This window comes from Taudactylus pleione, unplaced genomic scaffold (assembly GCF_031769625.1).
Source record: "Taudactylus pleione unplaced genomic scaffold, aTauple2 ptg000331l, whole genome shotgun sequence".
In the NCBI taxonomy this organism is placed as follows: Eukaryota; Metazoa; Chordata; class Amphibia; order Anura; family Myobatrachidae; genus Taudactylus; species Taudactylus pleione.
The window spans coordinates 3,979,966-3,998,156 of record NW_028284732.1 but is presented as its reverse complement, the minus strand read 5'-3'; the positions used below and the strand labels follow the sequence as shown (position 1 = coordinate 3,998,156).

Genomic DNA, 18,191 nt, shown 5'->3' with positions numbered 1-18,191 from the left:
AGACGGACGGGCCACAGCCCCTGAGAGAGAATAAATTGACTTTAAGCAAGTTTCCACTTTCCTGTCTGTAGAATCCTTTAGGGAGGAGATGGAGGGTAAGGTCAGCATAGCACTTTTGATTAAGCGAGTAACATGAGAATCCAGCACAGGTGGGGATTCCCACTTTTTGCAACACCGGTAGCTAGACGCCAAATGTTTCTGCGGCTGAAACCTCTTTCTAAGCGACTGCCAGACCTCCGCCATGTGGTCAGTCAACTGGGCAGCGAGAGGAAAAACAGCTACATCCACTTTAGCCTGTTTGAAATTTGGATTTAGGGGCCGGGGCATCATCCTCTATGTCAAGGATGGATCGCACCGCCCATACATTAATAGAAGACTTAGTTACCACCTCCCGGACAGGAGAATCCGAGTAAGAGTCCTCAGGCAATTCCCCGTCATCTGAGGACGCATCCGTGTCTGACAGTTGCGTAGACTGGGACGACACAATAGGGCGTTTAGATGCCATATGGGGTTCGTCACTCCCTTGCATTAATTGAAAAGCTGAAGAAGCCTCCAACGTTTTAAGGGGCCAAAAGTAATGGGACTATCAACTCACAAAGGCGGACCACTGGAAAACCCACAAGCGTGCAACACACCGGTCCACAGATATGGCACCGTGTAGCAAGCAACACTATGTGACAGACCTCACAAATACTTGAATTTATATATGTGAGGTCAGAGAGAAGCCCCTCCACCACACACCTGCCAGGCCCGTTGGAGAAAAAAAAGGATAGGTATAGACTGACAGTATTAATGAAAAAAAGAACAGACAGTCAGCACTAGCAAAAGTCACACACAATGCAGAAGAACTCTCACTGCACCTTTACCACTACAATCAACATGCCCAGATTCAGTGTCTGGGAGTGCTATAGTGCTGTGTACACTGACCTTTAGCAGAGGAGAGGTATACAGGGGGAGTGGACCACACACTGCCTGAGCGATCTGCGCTGCCACCAGAGAAAAAGATGGCCGCCGGAGACCTCAGAGGAGTAGTGGCCGCAGGAGGATGCAGCTCAGTGACGCCAGACCCGAGCGGAAAGGCGCGCTGAGCTGAGGGGAGGAGCCGCTAGACAGGGAATTACTCCCTGGTGGTCTAGTGAATACGCGGGGTATGCCTCCTGAGAGGGGGAGCCCGCCGCCACCGCTAGCGCCTCCAGTCTGTCCCCAGAGACCGGAGGCCAAAAGCTGCATATACTCGCGGGTCACCACAAGCGATGACCAGCGGATTACCTGTTCCCCGGCGATCCGGCAGCAGCCCAGGGATACCTCCAGAGCCAGGCTAGTACAGACTCTGGGTCCCGCCGCGATCCCCAGATCTGTACTGGCGTTGTGGCGCCAGAGGGGGGTAGGAGCGGCAGCTTGGACGTCCCATGGACAGTCCAATGCTGCCTCTCTGAAGAGTTAAAAAATAAATAAAATTAAAACTCTTACAAATAAGCTTAGGGGCTGCTAATCAGCTGGCCGGGCACCAACTTACACTGAGGTGCCTGTGGCACGGGGGCGGGGTATAGAGGAGGATGGACCCAGTGCTTCCTGGGAGCGGCTAAAGCTTCAACTGCGTGGTGCCTGTGGATCCAGATCCAGCTGTACCCCAACCCTGTGGACCCCGAAGAAGAAATGTTTAATATGTGCCCGCATTTTTTTGGTTTAACAGACAAGGGCCTTAAGGCCCTCATAGACCGTATAGACCGATCCACCGGTCTGAAATGCTGACCAGCGGCCATCGATGTTTCCCCGATCCGTCGGAGGATCAGAGGATCAGTGAAATCCAACATGTTGAATTTCACAGATTTGCAAACCATGATAATTTTTTGATCGTGATCGGCAGATCCTCCAACCTGGCATCTGCGGGTCGCAGGATTGTGACAATCAGTCGCTGGTGTATGGGGGCCAATAGCCCATTATATATTATATGTGCCACAGGTGATCCTGCCCTCCATAGCCTAATGGGGCCAGACAGAGCCCTACTGCTTTACTGTGCAAGTCTGAGTGTCTGGTAGAGACAGGTTATTTGTTAAAATCAGACAAAACTACTGGGAATAGTCACAAATTCAAACTAAATTAAAACTCCAGCGCCAGACCCATGAAGGTGCAGCTTGACTGGGGGGAGGGGGCTGTTCCTTCACTCAGAGGTAAGTAGGCTGGCGGAATATATAAGTGAAGGGGGGTATTGTCTGTTACTAGAAGCCTATGTGGACATTATATATATATATATATATATATATATTGTATATATATCCACATAGGATTCTAGTAACAAACAATACCCCCCTTCACTTATATATTCCGCCAGCGTACTTACCTCTGAGTGAAGGAACAGACCCCCCCCCAGGCAAGCTGCACCTTCATGGGTCTGGCGCTGCGTCACCGGACCCATGAAGCTGCAGCTTGTCTTGGATGTCGGATCTTGTTTCATGCATGGAATGGGGGGTGGCTGTATAGACAGGTCTCTCACGTGGCAATACTGGCTTCCGGGAGAGTCAAGACCATGCCCCCTCTTCCTTATCAGCATGCCGCCCCTCAGGTCCCGGCACCATTAGGCAGCTGCCCAATGGAAGCGCCAGCCCTGATTGTGCTTACCTGTCATCCTTAAGGGGCACATCCACTAGACGATCTACTCTCTGTCCAATCTCTAAACGATTTTCCCTTGATTTTTTCCCTTGAGATTTTATCTTTCAGACTGAACGATTTGCAAATGATCTTTAATAGATCAAGTGAAATTGACCTGCATGTTCAGTCGACTGACGAGACGATCAAACGACCAGCGGGAGCGCGCATCGTTGACGACCAAACACTGCACGATTTCTAAACGATTTTTTAACAATTGAACGATAACGACATAGTTATCGTTCAATCACCTGCTAAAATCATGTAGTGGATGCCCCCCTTTAGTTTCAGCTGTGTGGTGATGGATAGGGTTATGCTTCTGTTTGTCACATTTTATGATGGACCATAACTAATTTGATTTGTTCCTGGACCACCAACCTGTGACACCCCGACAAGTACCCAGTGGCATCCAGTTTGAGAACCACTACTTTAAATCAATCTCAGTTATTATTATCCATATAATAAACTGTATTACATTAGCATAATGCTTATATCACCCACAGTCACTCACATATGAATTCGATGAGAATACAGAGACAAAAATAACTTATTAAATTATGTTTAATATGAGAAAATACAATGCATAATGGGTATACAAAATCAAATAATAAAAATGACAGAAAACTTATGCAAAATTAGTTTCCTTTACATAAAACAAATAAAATACCCCCCCAAAATTATATTGTTGCATTTGATTCATAATCAGAGTTGCTGGGTTATGCTGGGCATACACTATACAATTTTCTGTCAGATAGCTGTCCAATTTGGCTGGTTGAAATGAAAACCTGGTAATGTATGGAAGCAAATGACAGTTGATCATATGGTCTAAACACTGGAAAACAGACAAAAAACAATTGTTCAAATTGGTTAAATTAATGTGCTTTAACCAATTTATCTGAACGACCATTTTTGTCTGTTTTCCAATGTTTAAGATAATATGGTTGATTGTCATTTGCTCCCATACATTACCAGGTTTGACAGATATCGGACAGATAATTGTATAGTGTATGCCCAGCATTAAGCATGAAATGTGGAACATTCCCCAACATCAAAATTGTGTGGAAAAATAATGGACAAAATTATGTGCATCTCACAAGGCATAATATGCCTGCTCTGGGAAGCCTTCCCCCATTCCTGAGGTCAGCAGCTAGTTTGTGGTCTATGTATATGCAAATATATATTTACAATCTATGCTCAGAAAACACATTACTGATTTAGGAATACATAAAATATTAGATCTCTCCGTATAACCATTGGAGTCTAAGGGCCTGATTCAGATATGTACATAAACCTGATCATTTACGCACATATCCGATTGTGGGGCGTCTGCGCATGTGCCACAGTCTGAAGGGCTGCGGCCGTTTGAGGGCAGCGCTGGGCTGCCTCGCCCCCATTTCATGCAGACTTCCTGGCCTTGCAAACGGCCAGGAGCCGGCCATCACGTGATCCAAGACAGCGTCTACAGACACTGTTCTGGGAATCGTACATGCATGCAGGGGGTGTCTATTTCCTACAGACACCTACTGGTGCATTTGCATATTAGTTGGGTGGTATTGCACAGCAGCCCTGCAAATGGATTCAAGCAATAGAACATTTTGGTATTAACAGAGGTATGATTTCTCATGGTCTTCTGAGGTTCTGATATTCCCTTATTTCTTCATTCTTCCCAATTTATATTGAACACTGCTGTAATTTACTTCACAGACCCTCAAGGAATTTGGGAATTTCTGGTCTTCAGATTATCAAATAATATGAGAATTTATAAATAGTTAAAGGAGATGGAGAGCCTAGACATTCACAAACTGGGCCATAAATACATATAGTGCAATATCCCATATATTACTTACATAGTCCCTTTGCTCCCACAGGTATTTTAAGAACAGTGACGGCAGCTTTTCAAACAAGCAGTGGATATTCTTCTGGCTGGGCCTCTCAGACATTAGAGAGTCTTATGAACTGGTGAACCATGCAAAGAACCTGCCGGACTCCTTTCTGCACGGACTAAGTCCCCTAAAAATAATGGCTCCAACCACTGGATAAACTCTTGTACTACAAAGACTTTCATGGCCCATGATACAATACAGATAAACTGTTCTTGTCACAATATTTATCAATGGAGAAAAACTTAGTTGTTTAAATGGCTGGAAGACAGAATAATATAAATACTATAAGGTAGTGGTTCCCAAACTTTTTGAATCACGTCGCCCTAGAGAATCAGCATTTATTCCATGGCAACGCTAGGCGAAAAGGTTCTTATTGAGAACCTGCAAATATGAATAAATGAAGTCAATTGTGCTTACCTGTCATCCTAAGGTTTAGTTATGTGGTGATGGACAGGGTTGTGCTCATGTTTGTCCACATATTTCATGATTGGCTACAACCAGCAATACTTTTGCCTATCCCGGGGACCTGTGGCAATACTTTTGCCACCAACCTGTGGCACCCCTTCAAATGCAATTTGTCACCCCAGGGTGCCACAGCACACAGTATGGGAACCACTGCTATTAGGGATTAAAATGTGTTCCCCATATCATCTTAGCGTTCCCACTAGGCTTTTTTCGTAGGGTGCCACTCCCTGCCCCTTTTCCAGCACCCGGCTGTGATCGCCGCACTGACAGGCTGCAGAGCTGTCTCAGCTCACTCCGGCTGTCAGCTCTTCCCGGCTGCATGGCTCCCACGGCGAGTGAATAGATGCCACACGCAAGGCATCTATTCAAACTACAAGAGAGCTTGGGGGGCAGCCCAGCAACTCGGTGAGTGATGGGCACGCCCCATACCGTGATGAAAAGGGGGCGCATCTCAAGGACACACCCCTTTTCTAATGATCATGCCCAGCAAAGTGCCCCTGTCTGAGAGCCTCCGCGGCCACCCTAGAAGGAACACTACATCTGTTATTGTCATAAAATTATTTCATATAGGCATAAAAACAAAAATTATCTAAATACCTGTACTGTACTACTAATGTGACCATCATTTGCAATAGCTGCAGCTCCAACTAAAGCCTTGTCTTGGAGACCTAAACTGCTGGCCTCTAGAGAAAGTATCCATGAGAAACAATATGCATATATATGGATTTATTTATATTTTAATGCTCCTGGAACTTGTCATTAATGAAAATGTTTAACTGCAGAACATGTTAATGCATTTTAAATTTTATGGTTGGTTTCCTGTAAATAAAAAAATCAAACATTGTTTATAGAGAATATTACTAAACACTTATATACTCTCCAGTCTGCCCTGGAAAATATCAGAATATCAATCTTTCACAAATGCCTTTGGGATTTCCTGGGGCTAGAAAAACCTTTTTAATATAATTTTAATCTCTATTAAAGAATAGGGCCATTTTTTAATTTGATAACAAATTAAAAAAATGTTTTGCCTGTCAGTAAGGAAATAAATGGAAAAGCCAATACTTGTTCATTTCCGTAATTCCATCCACAACCGCAGATTTTAAAGGGTTCAGTACACCACTGGTTAAAGAATAGACAGGAAAACAAAGATTTGAATGTTTTTCGGGACTATTTATGCACACTGTGCAGGGTGGAGGGATCTAAATGGTTCTCTCTGCACTCCAGCTCATTTCCCATAGGTAGGAGTGGGCTAACGGATCTAAAGATGGGGTTAGTTCCCAGTGTCAAGCTCCAATAACTAATAAGTTTTTGGTGCTTGATGAATAGCACAGCCACAACGTTTCCACACATTGGGGGAAATGTGTGATGCGGCTGATTCCGGGAGTTATTTGTCTGGACCCTCTTCACCGCTGGATCGTGGTGAAGCGTGTCTAGCTACTGACCGCATGTATTAATGCGAGTGTTTTCGATATGGGAGAGCGTTAAATCACCTGTTTGGTGATCTGCGCTCTGCTAATGTTGGCTCTCTTCGGCGCTGAAGTTTCAACTGTGCATGCACCGCTTGTGTGTTTACAAGGGGCACCTGCGGCTAATAAAAAAAAAAAAAAAAACACCACCTGTTTTTTGCACAAACCCTGGCTGTCGGAACCGACTGCCAGGGACAGCGCTATGCATACATTGCCTGGCACATCGGCACTCTATCTTGTAGATAGCAGCGAAGATAATGATGGGGGCGTATAGCGCCTCTGTCATTCAACACAAAACCCCACATTAATACATTAGGGAGAAGCAGTATCAGTGCACATAACGATGCTGATACCGCTAAACCTCCATATTGCCCCTTCACACATCTCCTCCATTGTATGGTGACTGTGGTGTGCTCCAATACGCAGGAGATATCAGCGATGTCTCCTACATTAAAGGCTTAATAAATAACCTTGGTACTGACTTTAATGGCAATCATGCAGAAAGAAAATAACAATAAGTACGGGCAATAATTCATCTAGACCAATGTCTGTCAGCTCCAACCATCAAGTACACCCAACAGGTCAAGTTTAGAGGATTTCTGTCTGTGGAAGCAAGTGGGATAATTACTGACGCTAAAAATAGATTAACTCCCCTGTGCATGATTAAAAAAATCCACAAAACAAGACCTGTTGGGTGGATTTGAGAACCCTGCTATAGACTATAACAGATACTTGCCTGTACCTGACGATCACCACCTTAGAATGGAACTCTGGATCAAAAATAGGGCGGCTATTAAGTATTAGGAAGTGGATCTGCAGAGACCAACTGGGCATACAGGTGGCTACAAGATTGTCCCAGGACAGAAAAATATAAAAGTCTACCAACAAACCCTCCCTGACTCTAGCAGCTAGCGTCAGGAAGGGTCCCTTGGTAGGATTTCTAGCTAGACATGAAGGAGTTATACTGGACAAGGGACAGAGCTGGACTTAATACTTCTAGTTAAACTTTCTTTCCAGTCTAGAATTCAAGGGGTGAGAATCTAACCTCTTAGTATCTGCTGCCACTCACAGAGAAATGTGAAAAAAATTCTGTAAAAATACATTACATTTCTAACACAACCAAATCTGATCTCAACTACCTTCTTTTTGTTATAATGTTTACAATTCCATTCAGCATTGGTATTCAATAAAAATCTTGTCATTGGTTGCCAGTCCTTGTATTTTGAATGACACTGCACCTTAAGAAAGGAAATCTAATGACAAAATAGTCGCATATCTACTTTCACAAAACTTTCAAAAGAAATACAAAACATACAGGCATCAAGCAGCTTAGATTAGAGGCTGATGCCTGGCAGTTATTTTCTCATAACTGAAAAATGTTTATAAGTAAACACTACCAAATCACCCAAAAGTTAAAATGAAATTAGAATAAAAACGAAATAAATAAAAACAAATATAACTGAATTTTCCAACCCATTTAAAAAAACCCGAACAGGGGATACTTTCATTTATTGATGGTAGGAGAAACTTAGGGGGAGATGTACCAAAGCTTGGAGAAAGTTAATGTGGAGAGAGAAAGTAGCAACCAGTCAGTCACTTTACAGGCTGGGTTTGAAAATTACAGTTAGAAGCTGATTGGTTGGTACTTTATCTTCCTCTAAACTTTGATAAAACTCCCCCTTGATACTTTATTCCATTAACTCTTTATTCACCTAAAACAATTTTTTTTAGTTTTCGTTGAAATTTTGTTTTTACTTAAATAAGTTTCAGACATGAAAAAAATACTGCCAGGCATGTTCTTACATTTCTATTTACTAATACATGTTTACCTCTGATAATTGTATAAACATAGGCCATTAATGTGTAATACCTGAAAATAAAAAAGGTTTTACTTTACAAATTAAACACAAAACAAACAAAAATAAAAGTGTCTAGACCAGTGTATCAAGATTTACAGCAAAAATAAAATTCTGAAGAGCAAAAATTTGTTAAAATAGGCTTTCATGACTACAAAGTAAACCTGACACCTACAAAGAGCAGAGGCATCTATTATGTGCAATGAACCAGTATGCAGTATATTACTTTGCCAGGGACGTCACCGAGCTATCAATGATTAACAGTCATGAGGCAATGCCTAGTGGTGTGTTGGTAGGTTGCACGCTTAGTAAATTGTCTTCAAAATTGCAGCCTCCATTGTGACAGGCACATATTAAGCTAAGCATATGAAGAAAACAATATTAAGTAAAACGTATATAAAGCAAATAAATATCAGTTAGAATTTACAAACCATATATAAATTTCTTCCACCTAAAAATTTTGTTGAAATGCTGGTTGGTAAACAATGGTTTAAACTTGAAAATTAATAAATTTTGAATCATACAGCAATACACATCCATTTATGGACAAAAGAAACATTACCATAAATAATAAGGCATATTTGTAACAAACTGCTGCTATAAGAGACGGAACACGGACAATGCCCAGTGACAGCATCTGCTACTATCGGATGGGGTGTACTATTCAGTAAGTACATTTAATAATGTGTACTGTAAGACTGGTTACTGGTCTCCCTTAGCGTAATCATTTCATCAACAATCAAGTTGGTACCGGAGCTCTTACAGCAATGTGCCTCACAGGATCTTCACTTTACATGTATTTTTACCAAAGACAGAATAGCACCTTTTTCACTGCTTTGAGGTGTCTATCAGTCACATGTACTTGAGTCTACTCACTTACATAACTCATCTAATATGAAGTGAATTTGTTTTTTAGGGTTTCATTAAAAGAATTAAAATAAAGGTACAGCTCTATGTGACTTCTAGGTATGGCTTCAATCTAGCAAACACAAAATAAATAATTCTCAGAAGATGACCCATGTATGTCTGTTTCCCACAGCGATTCCCATTAATCTATAGTAAGCAGCTTATACTCTTTTGCAGCATGGGTCACTGATCCCCATACAGGACTATAAACATTGTTGATTTTGAATACTGGACTGAAAAAATAAAATAAATGAAACCACTTAGTCATTGCAGCCCTTTCTGAAATCAAGCTCTGTGTCCTTATCCAAAAGTATCAATGACCCCTATTTCTTCTGAAACCTAAACTCTATTCTGCCAGAAACTGAATACTACTAAGGCTGGATGTGCCACAAATTGATTCAAACTACTGTAGAAATGCAGCATATGAGAACCAACATCTTTGGCTGGGGATGTAAACTCTTAGGGTCCACAGGCATTGCTGAAGGATAAGTTTCTTTAAACAGAAATGCTACAGAAATCAACAGAACATTGCAAGTTTTCTCTCTTATGAGTGTTAAGTCCATGGTCACTCACTGTACAGCTGACTTCTGGTGGAGCATTATGGGTTCCGGGCTTTCTATATCAAAAGCAAAACTGCATGGTAAAGCAAGAAGTCTGAAAATCATTTATATAAAAGTATGTGATGTGTGAAAGGCAACAGACACTTGAGTTCCAACTGTACATTTAAGAATCACGAGTGTTCTCTATATCCTGATCAGCCATCAGTGGCCACTATGACCGCCACTCCAAAAATGCCAACATTCTGTCCTATCATTCGCATCTGATTCCAGAACTCCACACGACGATTATTGTGCCAGTAGCCCAGGTTTCCATCTATGAGGAGTAGGGAAAAGGGGAGCAGAACAGCAAGAACCTGGGCAGAGTACCTTACATAGTACCCCGACAGGAAGGACAATGCTAACACTCCATACAAGACAAAGAGAATCTGCAGGGCTGGTTCTCCTCCTGGAAGGATGTCCAAATAGGATTGGCGGTCCTCCTTACTGTGCTGGAGGGTGTATGCCTGGTAAGGGAGTACAAAGATCATTTGTACAGAAAAAAAATATTTTGATCTACCCTTTTTGCTATACATGTATACAGCTATATAGCATAATGTGTACCTTACTGCAAATTATAAAGATATTACAAATCACCAATGAGCAAAATAATGATATAAAGGTATGAGGTGGATGATCAAGTGCATCATGCATATTTGACTTCTAATATCTGTTAGAATTAACAGCACAGGTTACATCATTCCTTATAAAACATAAAAATGTAAATAAGTTACTTATAGTACTATAGCAATATGTGCAAATAATATTGGCAAGACTGCAAAACCATCGGTACAATCGAGTACAATCGCAGCCTCATGCACACTTGCACAAGGTCTGACCTTACTCAGGAATTGCTAACCTCATCGCATGCAGTGCAAGCCCAAGCTGTGTATGGCATTGCAGTGGCTAATTTATGCACGCCCCTGTTCAAACGCACTGGTACACCTATGTTTCGCCGACCATCCCCGTTACCACCCCCAAACGGTACTTCCTGTCAATCACCCTGCAATGTGTCTGCGTAGTGGAGTGTTCGCGCACTGCGTTCCATAAGCATTGTCGCAGTACGCAACAATCGGCCGATGCGTAATCGCAGTTGCAATCCTTGCTGAATCAGGCTCAATGTTTTGGAATGTGCAGTGGGTATTCATTAAAAACATGGCAGCATGCTGCTAATAGCATCCAGAAAAGTCACAATGCAATGTTCACCATAAATTCATGATTCTCTAAAGCTGGGTACATTTGATGATGTGACCCAGCAACAGAACATTGTGATGCAAAGATACATCGCGCACGTCGTACACACTACACAATCCAATAGAAGATGTGGTGCAATGTATGGTTATATGCTGCATGGCACAGTTCACTGCATCGTCCCATTTGCCGCGCAGAACAGCAGATGGGACGATGCGATGAACAACCGATCGAACATACACAATATATGATGTGTACGATATATCATTCCAATCCTCATCAGAATGATATATCGTATAATGTGTACCCAGCTTTAGGAGTATCCCAGTTCCATGGTAGCAGAAAAGATGGGCTTATCTACCACCTTGGGATCCCCAACATTAAATTCTGATTAACACACACAGCATAAGGAATATAAGAGAATTCCCCACTGATCCTGGTTAATTGTATTTTTTCTTCCTTCCTCCTAATAATTATATCTGGTGTTATAATTCACCAATTTCAAAAATATTTAGCTCTTTATATAAGAAAAAGAGACTAGAGGAAAAAGGTGCTACCCTGCTCACTTATGGTAAATTAATTATAGCTAAGAAAAAAGTTGTGAGATCTGTGGGTGCACTCCGGAATGAATAAGAAAACAGGGGACAAAGAAGGGGCTTGGCTATTTAAATGTTGGTATTACAATGTTGGTATTACAATTGCATCATGTTTGTAAAAAATAACTTTTATTATCACATTTAAAAATTATATTATTGGGTTAAAATAAAGAAATAGTGTGTAAAGTAAGAAAAAAATGTGGTTAAAAAGCCTGATTAGATTGCTGGATCACTTATAATGATCTAATTATATATGTATAATACAAAGTATTTTAATCTGCTTGCTCTCTTGTTATGAGATACAATGTATATTATTTACCAGAGCAAGAAGATTTTGCTATGTCTTGAGTCAAAGTAGTAACATTTATTTCAAACAATATTTAGTACATAATGTTTGTTATTTTTTATATAATATATGTACTGCTGGATACTATATATTGTGTTTAATCCGTGTCACATTGCGCTTGCACACCATAAATTGGAAGAACTTTTTTAATTATGAAATAAATCTGTCTCAGTATCATTCGATACAGTGTCTCCCATATTAATGGATACTGTGTTGCATTCGTGTCCTACGATAGTGATTAAATATATATTGACTTATTGTTGTTAATTCCCGGCATTCAAATACACTGTGCTACTTGCTACCACTTTTATGCGCTTATTTCTGGGTTAAGATACACTTCTCTCCCAGTATTTCTATTTGTGCTATGTTAACAGTGTACAGCAGCTCTGCTCATAAAGTATTTTACAACTGACACGCGGCGATATTGCAACGTTGTATCTATGAGGATCTGGTTTTCTCTCCAGATACTTCTGAACATAGCGTATTTTAGTTTAAACATACATGTCTGTCTGATTTAGCGGTCTTCAGCACGTGTTTACAGTGTCCAGCAGCTCTACTGACATAATGTTTTTCAACACTTCTGTTTTATTCACATAGTATTTTACAATAATTCAATTAGGACATATGCGCTCATGTAATTCAGCGGTCTGAAGCGCCTGGTTATACAGTATCCAGCGGCTCTACTGACATAGTGTTTTTATGACAATCAGTTTTGGACTTGTGTGTCCATGTGATCCAGCGGTCTCAGGCGCCGATGCGCATTTCGCCGGATGTCCGGCTTCCTCAGGGCAAGAAGCACAGTGTATTTGAATGCCGGGAATTGACAACAATAAGTCAATATATATTTAATCACTATCGTAGGACACGAATGCAACACAGTATCCATTAATATGGGAGACACTGTATCGAATGATACTGAGACAGATTTATTTCATAATTAAAAAAGTTCTTCCAATTTATGGTGTGCAAGCGCAATGTGACACGGATTAAACACAATATATAGTATCCAGCAGTACATATATTATATAAAAAATAACAAACATTATGTACTAAATATTGTTTGAAATAAATGTTACTACTTTGACTCAAGACATAGCAAAATCTTCTTGCTCTGGTAAATAACATACATTGTATCTCATAACAAGAGAGCAAGCAGATTAAAAGACTTTGTATTATACATATATAATTAGATCATTATAAGTGATCCAGCGATCTAATCAGGCTTTTTAACCACATTTTTTCTTACTTTACACACTATTTCTTTATTTTAACCCAATAATATAATTTTTAAATGTGATAATAAAAGTTATTTTTTACAAACATGATGCAATTGTAATACCAACATTGTAATACCAACATTTAAAGAGCCAAGCCCCTTCTTTGTCCCCTGTTTTCTTATTCATTCCGGAGTGCACCCACAGATCTCACAACTTTTTTCTTTTCTATAATTAACACACACAGCAGTCAAGTCCTGTAAGAGTTGTAGTATCACAGAGAACCCAAACGTTGTCAATGCACGATGATCACAGAATGGGCAGCTAGCTAATTGAGTAGGATGCCTGTCCAAGCAATAACAATAACTCTAATCTCTCTAAGATTATTCTGGCCCTTATACAATTTTTGGGACTATTTCACATGGTGAGGAAACAGCCATATGCACGCAATGCTCACAGCTGCAACTACCCTAGTAGCTAATACCCCTTTTACACCAAACAAATAACCCGGGTTATTGCCAGGTCGATCCGGGTTGAGGCTCTGTGTGAACGGCTCCCAAAAAAATAACCCGGGTCGATTTACCAGGCAATCTTACTCGGGTTGAGAGCAGGGTTGAAAACGGGTTGTTCCCGGGTCATGAGGCAGTGTAAACGGGTGCTACCCTGCTTATTTGACCCGGCTAGCTCTGAATGATGCCGATTGGCACTTCTGGGGCACTGGCAGATGATATAATTTGTCAGTGCCCTGCATAGAGAGACTCACATGAAGCCATCGCTTGCCTGCCTAACCTCCTGCACCACAGCAGCCTGACCAGTAGCCACAAAAGCAGGCAGGCACACAGCCTGCCATAGCCAGAACTGCAGCCTGCACCACAGCCTGACCAGCAGCCACAAATGCAGGCTGACACACAGCCTGCCACAGCCAGAACAGCAACCTGTAGCAATGCTGGAAACAGTCCCCACCCCTCTCTTTTGCTGCCTTTTGTGACCATCTTTGTCAGACCTTAAAGCAGACCATTTTTAATGACTTCTATAGAGAAAAGCAGGGATTACCAGGGTTCAGTGTAAACCGGGCAAACCCGGGAATAACCCGGGTCGAGTTGCCGTGTAAACGGGGTCTGAAGCCGAGTTCAACCCAGGATTGACCATTGTTCAAATTCCAGGGTCGGACCCGGGATTTTGGTGTAAAAGGGGTATAAATTAGGGGATGATCCTTCATGTAAATTACATTAAATATTTTCTAGAGAACCTACAACTGAATAATAGCACTTTCAGACAAAAATCCCAAGTCAGCCTCGGGTTTTTTAACACTGTTTCAAGTTGTGTTACAACTGCTCAAACCCCTTTCACACCGCACCTTGGACCCAGGTTATTCCACTGCACCCGTGTCTGCCCTGCCAAGTGCGTAAGTCATTACAAGTGGATGTTGTTTACTGGCTCACAAAGATGACTCATGAGAAGTGGGTGGTGACTGCCAATGAGATTTTTTTACTGTAACCCAGGTCGCCAATTTCACTCCGCAGCCGACCTGGATCGTTCCCAGGAATAACCCTGGTCGCGACCGGTGTCAAGATCCCGGGACGATCCTTTTACACCGACACACGACCCGGGTTTGCCCCGGCAGTATGCCAGGTCCAGGGTGCAGTGTGATACGGTTATTACATTACTCCCATCTGTGTATGGCTTGCTCTGAAGTTATTGGCTGCTAAATAAATACAAGAGTTTCTTCAATGAACAAGATAAATTGGACACTGGGTACTAACGCACTATTTATACCTCTGAATTATACTACATATTTTATAGGTTTACCAAGCGATAGCACCCCTTTTGCTCAGTCATAAACAAAGCAAGGAAATTTAGTTTTCATGTGCCAGGTAACCAGTTTCTATAGAAAATGTAAACTGAAAATGTCTCCAATTTATAAATTAGTGATTAATGGACTATAACACTTCAATCAGGTATTTCCTTGCTATCACATTCATCCCTTGTTACATACCAAACAGATGAGGTAGATGCCCAGGAAGACTTGCCCAGTGGACTGTAGGGAGCGACTGCGAGGCTTCTGTCGGTAAATCTCTCCGGCGCCGCTTGCTAAGACTAAGAAGCCACCAATAACAGCTATGGTTCGAGAATACATTCGGACCTAAAACACACATATTCAATTATTCATATTAATATTGTATAGCCAAATGTGCAAATCTGAATCACAGAGTTATTCAGTCCTTACTATCCATATATTCAGACCTGAATCAGTTATCTACTCTGTTATAGCCATAGGTACAGACCTGATTCACAGGCATCAATACACTCGTGCATATATCCGACCTATATCACACAGACAAATTTTTATGAATTATTTTCATACATACAAACTTGTAGGTCCACACATACTAGTCCAAATCACAGTCAAATGTAACAATTTCTATCCAAACATGCAAATACTTTCTGTAACACTGTTGTGTTAGAGCTGTAGTCCTGATAATCTGAGTTTGATTACTAGTCCCTGTGTTCTTTACAATCACCAAAATGAGATTACAGTTTAAAAAATAATAATTTGCTTTCATAGAGACATGCATAAGTGTTACCACAAACTTTTTTGCAGTATTACAGTGGAATTCAGATGACCAACAGCGTGCAGAAGAAATCTACATATACTCAGTCATCCACACAATTTGCTCCCTGGGGTATATTTACTAAAGTGAGGGTTTTTAGAAGTGGAGATGCTGCCCATAGCAACCAATGAGATTCTAGCTATTATCTTCTAGAAGGTGCTAGGTAAATGTTAAGTAGAATCGTATTGGTTGCTATGGGCAACATCTCCACTTCTAAAAAAAAGCACTTTAGTAAATATACCCCCCCTGTATCTTTTTTTAAAAAAAAGTTATGTATTGGTACAAATGTTAATCTGCTACTTTATGTATGAAGTAACCCCACACCTCTTAGAACATGCTTTATAAATAAATTATTATATGAAATAAGGAAATTAAATCCATCTCACCTTCAGCCAGTCTCCATAATGAACGTGTCCACCAACATGTGCTGCATACGTGCTAACGGCCAACTGAAGAGCAGACCCTAGTGCAAACCAACGCCGCTTTACACCAAAGGACATGAAACTGGCACAGAGCACTGCCATGCCTAGGTCGAAGTACAAGTAGGGCACAGGGATATCTGGCTTCCTAAATTAAAGATGAAAACGAGTGATACTTATATTCAAAGAAAATAAATGTAGAATCTCAGAAGTAATTTTGGTGATTAATATAGACTTGCATTGTATTTTTGTTTTTCACTTCTTCCAGTGATTTTTAGCCAGGTATTAATAGCAATATATGTTAATTTTGTTATGTGTCACTGGCATATGTGGAAGCAGTCCTTCATAAACTATACAAATGTATATAATATGTCATTTCTGTAAGAAATTCGGAGATTGTCTAAAGGATTATGCTTAGATTGTTTATGTTTTATATTGAGAAAATACAGAATCTATTCTAATATAGTAATGCATTTAACATAAAGAAAGCGTAAAAACGTCTTAGTATTCTGGAACCATATAAATAATAACATGTCCTGCCAAGTAACCGGTTAGATCAGGTAAATCTTATGGAGTCCTGATCATATACTGTATGTTTACCCTACTCTCCCCAAAAATGCAACTAACCTAAACCTCTCGGTTGATTCCTCTCTCCCCCCCCCCCCCCCCCCCCTTCATTCTCTTCTTCCCAAACATTGGCCAACCCACACTCACCTACAGCAGCCACAGCCGATTTCCTGATTGTACCTGAAGAGTTATTCGCCATCTTCACGGGAGATAACAATAAGTAATAAAGTTCCCCACTCTCTATAGCATGAGCGCACTGAATTTACAATGCTAATCTTCACAAATTCATTAAAAATATTTATTCTGATAAACCAAAACATTTGTCCAGCACAAACCAATGCAAAGCTTGATTGTGCAGCCTAGAGTCAAAAGTAAAATAGCATTAAATAGGAATTCCTGGTTAACCTGACACACTGTAAATATGTTTAAATGGGTCTGCTCATTGGTATACAATATACCCAAGTACCCAGATGACAGTCAATAGAATCGCCCACTGTACATGGCTACAAGGTGTGTGTGTGTGTGTGTGTGCGTGTGTGCGTGTGTGTGTGTCAAGCCTTTACTTACTTTGATTGTCAATAGGGACAGCATATACTTAGTAATTACACTGACAGAGGCTGGGGCAGAATCTTTTATGTATTTATATTATACCTCTTTGCCTCTGCTCGCTCTGCATACAACATGAGCTGACTGAAACAAAACCAAAATGGGCAACGAGTGAGAAGAAGCACCCCAAAGCGTGTCACCAGCTGAAGAAGTCTTCTACGTCCAGTCGCCGCCATTCTCCTTCCACATCTGCAGTCAGTTCACACAACTCAACTGCACAGTGCACCCTCACTTCCGCCAACCAACCTTGCACAGCTCACTTCCGCCAACCAACCCTACACAGCCCACTTCCGCCAGCCAACATAGCTCACGCAGCTCTCTTTCGCCAACTAGTACCGCTAACGGTTTTTTTTTTTAGTGACGTCAGGTCTGTCTAAAGTGGGTGAGTCGGACTCCTGGTGGCCGTATTCAATTTGAAGTGAAAAGCCGAAAATTTTTCGCCTATGACGTAACTTTCGCCTGTTTTGGTTTTACTCCGGATTCAATTTGGAAGACTTTCCTACAATGCAATGTAATAGGCAAAAAAGTTTTGCCTATGAATAGCAGGCGGAAAAAAGTGCCGAATTGGGGTGCAACGTTGCGGGAACCCCCGTGCAGCCTTCAGACAGTCCCCCAAAGGTAGACTGTGTCAAAATAAAAAAACACTTAAGAACACCCCAAAAAATTACTTTGAATTTGGGGGCATAAAAAAAAATGTTGGGGGACAAAGTTAAAAACTAGCGAATTTGACTCTGGGGGGTCCCCAAGTATGCCCAAAGTGTTTTTTTGATTGCAGGTGTTTGCGGCAGGTGGATTTTCACGATTTTTTCTACTTTAGCA

The 18,191-nt window shown here is 41.2% G+C and overlaps 2 protein-coding genes across 2 annotated transcripts in view; one reads left to right on the top strand and one right to left on the bottom strand.

The window, feature by feature from the left end:
- Nucleotides 1-4,686, top strand: part of NAGS (N-acetylglutamate synthase) — a 29,929-nt gene extending 25,243 nt beyond the window's left edge. Inside the window, exon 7 of the mRNA XM_088443605.1 lies at nt 4,515-4,686. Within this exon, the coding sequence (XP_088299731.1) occupies nt 4,515-4,686 (172 nt within the window). The remainder of the gene's footprint in view (nt 1-4,514) is intronic.
- Nucleotides 3,597-17,646, bottom strand: TMEM101 (transmembrane protein 101). Its single transcript, XM_088443597.1, has 4 exons — nt 17,418-17,646; nt 16,167-16,347; nt 15,165-15,311; nt 3,597-10,288 (listed from the first exon to the last, which is right to left on the bottom strand). The coding sequence occupies exons 1-4, from the start codon at nt 17,546-17,548 to the stop codon at nt 9,980-9,982; spliced, it is 768 nt and encodes a 255-aa protein (XP_088299723.1). The 5' UTR covers nt 17,549-17,646; the 3' UTR covers nt 3,597-9,979.
- Between the last annotated feature and the right edge of the window lie 545 nt (nt 17,647-18,191).